The sequence below is a fragment of the Nansenia antarctica genome, assembly GCF_963989245.1.
Source record: "Nansenia antarctica genome assembly, chromosome: 1".
NCBI classification, from domain to species: Eukaryota; Metazoa; Chordata; class Actinopteri; order Argentiniformes; family Microstomatidae; genus Nansenia; species Nansenia antarctica.
In genome coordinates this window covers 17071457-17075566 of record NC_137674.1, presented here as the reverse complement: position 1 = coordinate 17075566, position 4110 = coordinate 17071457, and the positions used below count along the sequence as shown (strand labels likewise).

Sequence of the window (4110 nt, the reverse complement as noted above, 5' to 3'; positions counted from 1 at the left end):
TGGTTTATATTAATAAGTGCAGAGCATTACAGAGCATGGCAGATGCCCACATTAGACTAACTGAACCTATGCTGCCCCCTACGGGACCTTCCTAACCAGGCAGATAACCTCTACTACAGTAACGTTCATGTTAAAACCTTGTCCATGATGCTCGTTAATTCAGGTGTGTTAAACAAACTGTATAAACGCCATAATACTGTTGGTTCAAATGTAACATATTAATGAACAAGTCCTTGTCATGTTGTGTTAATACAAACATGTTCTAATCCTCCCATATTATAGCGTAATTGCTTTTCACCAAAGTTCGTTTTAGAGTAATTATGGTTACGTTTGAACCACTTATTCTTGAGATGGCAGTACTTATCTTAATCTGTTAGTGGTTTATTTTTGTCTCTCTCTCATCTCTCATCTCCTCTCCTCCTGTCATCTCTCATCTCTCTCTCTCTCCTCCTGTCATCTCTCATCTCTCATCTCTCTCTCCTCCTGTCATCTCTCATCTCTCTCTCTCTCCTCCTGTCATCTCTCATCTCTCTCTCCTCCTGTCATCTCTCATCTCTCTCTCCTCCTCTCATCTCCGGTCAGCCTCTTCATGGTGAAGGTGGGGGCCTCCTCATCCACATAGTACACGAGGATGTTCTCCATCTCCAGCTTCTGACCGTCCACACTGGGCTCAAACTTGGCCTGGTCCTTGAACAGAGGCAGTACCTTGACCTGAAGGCAACAAACAAACCAGTCAATGATCTGTGCTTGCAGAACAGTGATGAGATAGTCCTGTTGAAGGCAAGAGTACTAAGTGTGTGACTTACGTCTTTCTCCATGTAGTAGGCCAAACCAGACAGGTCAGTCTTGCGGTCTCCCATCGGCTTCTTCACATCCACAACTATCAGTCGGGCCTTAGGGTCGTACTGCAAAATAGGGTTGGAAGATGTTTTTGCTTACAACCACACACTGAAACAATTCAATGTCAAAGGCGTTTTCTGGATATATTTAGGATTTGTTTCTCACCTCCACCTGGTCCACAAGGGACTTGTCAAAGCTGTAGCGGCCCTGGATGGCAGTTTCAATGGCACTGCATGGGGACAAACATATATTCAATTACATTACATGCAGAAATCTCTTTTTTTTTCTTTTGGGCAGATAACCATGAAATCATAGAGAGATACAATGGACATCAATACGTACGCCTTCAACTTCAAAGCATCCACTGCATTCTTCACTTCCTTGTGCTTCAGCTGCAGACGGACCCAGCTGGGGGCAGAGGGAAGACACAAGGTTAGACTTCCATAGCTGGCACAAAAAGGCTAGTCGTCAAATGTTTATGCACCTTATCGTTATTTTTGAAAATATGTTTTTAGGGCATTTCTGTCTTATCGGGATAGTAGATTATTAGATAGTAGAGATTGACAGGAAGGATGGAAGAGAGAGGAGGGATGACATGCAGGATGTGTCGACGGCCAGAATCGAACTGCGATGACACGCCTGACGCCTTAGTGTGCTACACCACCAAGCGACCACGCCTTATTATTTGACATCACGACACACATCAATCCAGTGTCTGGTCATTTGTGGGAGTAAAGGTTGTACAAGATTACCCGAAGAAGAATGTAACTTACTAAGTCTCCACCAGCTTCTCACACTTGAGGTTCTTGTCTCCCTTGTCAGTCCTGCGGACCCCAGCGCTGTTCACACACCAACACTCCTCTGTGTTGTTGCACTGCTTGGCCTTGAATTTGCCGTCGTTCTCACACTCTGGGTCATAGATGCCGTCGTTGTCAACGAAGGCGGTCTCAACAGGCTTTCCACCCACTGTACGAGTAGACAGGTTCTTCTTTTTACGCCACATCTCCACCTTCATCAGGTAGCACTTGGGTACCACTATGGAAAAATGGAAGGAATGAATGAAACATGTCCAAAGGTCAGGGCATGATAACCCACAAGCCTCTCCCCTAATAGAATGTCCATCAATAGCCTGTGGCTTACACTTTTAACATGGCTGTAATTCAATTGAGAGTACATACTGGGAGTATCAAAGAAGTTTGGGATAGAAAACTGCTAAATGTTACTTACATTTTGAGCAGTCCAGAGCTTGCTTATTCTCAATCCCATCATCCAGCTGGATGGTACACTTGCAAGGTTCACCATCGCAGGTGGCCCACTTCAAAGTGTCACATCTACCTGTGAAAATCAATCAGAATAATCAGAATTGTGCATCATGGAAACAAAGATCTAATAAATAAATAAAGATTCTTCATAAAGAAGAGCACCCTGTCAGTTGGGAAAGCCCCAGGTGAAGCCTCTGAACGCAGGCCAGTCTCCTGGGTACAGGTATCTCTTAACTGGGCGTTGGTTACACAAAACACCCAGGTCTGCTGGTGGAGAACAAGTCTTCTTCCCCACCCCCACTCCACTTTGAGCACCGAAACTCGACGGTACTAGACTATTTCAACAAAGTGTTACTGTACGCCTAGCTTCGTGGTAATCATTCAACAGGTTTTGATCATTAATTTACAAATAGCCGCTGCTGGCCTGTTCGGGTCGGTGTGGCGCAGAGGGCGCAACTTCCTCATAGCCATACACTGGCCGCCAACACCTTTTAGAATTGTACCCCGGCCATCACACTATCTACGGGGAGGTTATTTATGACATTAGAGAACAAAGAAAGGCAAATGTTTCACCTGCGTTGAAAAGTAAATGGAAAAAGTCCAATTAAAATAACTTACACTGAGCCGCCGCTCCCACTGCGAATGTCAGAAGAACAACCGCAATCCAAATCTTCATGGTTAACTTTCTAATTAACCTTTTTAGAACAAAAACGATGAATGAAAGTCCCTCGCCGGCTGTGTGTGACCGTTCAGCACGAAGCACCAAGATGGAGTAAACACCTGGAGGACACGGGCGTGCTTTTCTAAAACACAGGTGCGGTCTCGTCCAACCAGTTTCGAGAGAAAACTCCAAATGAGCTTTTGATCAACGAATGAGATTTGTTGTTTGTTTGTTAGTTTGTTTGTATAATCCTGGAAATGTTCGATATAAATCGAAGAAACGTGTCCGATGAAGATAGTTCGGAGGTTCTCCACACTGCTGATAAGATAAGAATTGAGGTACTATATTTATAGGAACTGAATCAGTCTCATGACGTCAGGATCATTTAAATAAGGAGGGCATGTGAGGTATTACCTCGGACTCACCTTTTTTTTCCGCCTGACCATATTTGGGTTCCAGAGAGAAAGAAGAGATTTTTCCAAATTGTTTGATTGATTTATCGCTACAATTATAGTCATCTTCTGGTTTTATTGCATTTCGCCTAAAGTTAAGATTCACCGCTTGAAAGTGCACCTGAAATCTGCAGGAATTGCGTGATACAATCAGGTCATCATGGACCAGAATCTCAAAGGAATGTTTCCAACATCTAATGCAATCAATGTCACAAAGAATTGAGGCTGTTTTGAGAGCAACGGGAGGCCTGTATAGTGTTCCTAAATAAAGTGTTCAGTGAGTGTACATACTCTATTGATTCTACAACATCAATATGTGTTACCCTATATCTGTTTCATCTGTGAGAGACATTTTACAGAAATATCCAAAATGTATCGTTTTTTCAATATCTCTCCCAAAACTGGGCATACCTTGTTACAGGCATAGCAGATGATTTAAAACTATAAGCTACAGACATTCTGTTGTCTTATTTGTTTCATGATTTCCCTGTAGAGTTTGAGCACATGTATTCCACCTGCTAGTCAATACATAGAAAACAGTGCTCAATAATGAGACAATGGAGTCAAACTGTCATGGGACAATGGCATTGTCAGAAGAAACATTAGATACAGTATGAGACCCAGTATCATCTGGAAAAACTCTTGATTGGAATTCTCACCAACTGAAACCAGGATGAACACAGTGTTGTTGTGCCTCAAGGCTCCACCACGTGGTTGACTAATGACTATGAGTCACTGCAGCAGGTCCCAGGGATTCTGGTGTCATATTTCTCACATCAGTCATATGACACAACAGTATCTGGTAATGTGGAAAATTATTCTCTGGTCCACCATTTCTAAATGTATTTGGGTATTACATAAGACAAACGTAAATGTGAACCTGAACTGATTATCT

The 4110-nt window shown here is 43.0% G+C and overlaps 1 protein-coding gene across 1 annotated transcript; it reads right to left on the bottom strand.

Moving 5' to 3' along the window:
- Positions 1-549: 549 nt before the first annotated feature.
- Positions 550-2778, bottom strand: LOC308160453 (tumor-associated calcium signal transducer 2-like; the record flags this gene model as incomplete). Its single annotated transcript, XM_080534367.1, has 7 exons — positions 550-711; positions 807-905; positions 1006-1069; positions 1183-1248; positions 1614-1875; positions 2068-2175; positions 2721-2778. The coding sequence occupies 7 exons, from the start codon at positions 2776-2778 to the stop codon at positions 550-552; spliced, it is 819 nt and encodes a 272-aa protein (XP_080390493.1).
- Between the last annotated feature and the right edge of the window lie 1332 nt (positions 2779-4110).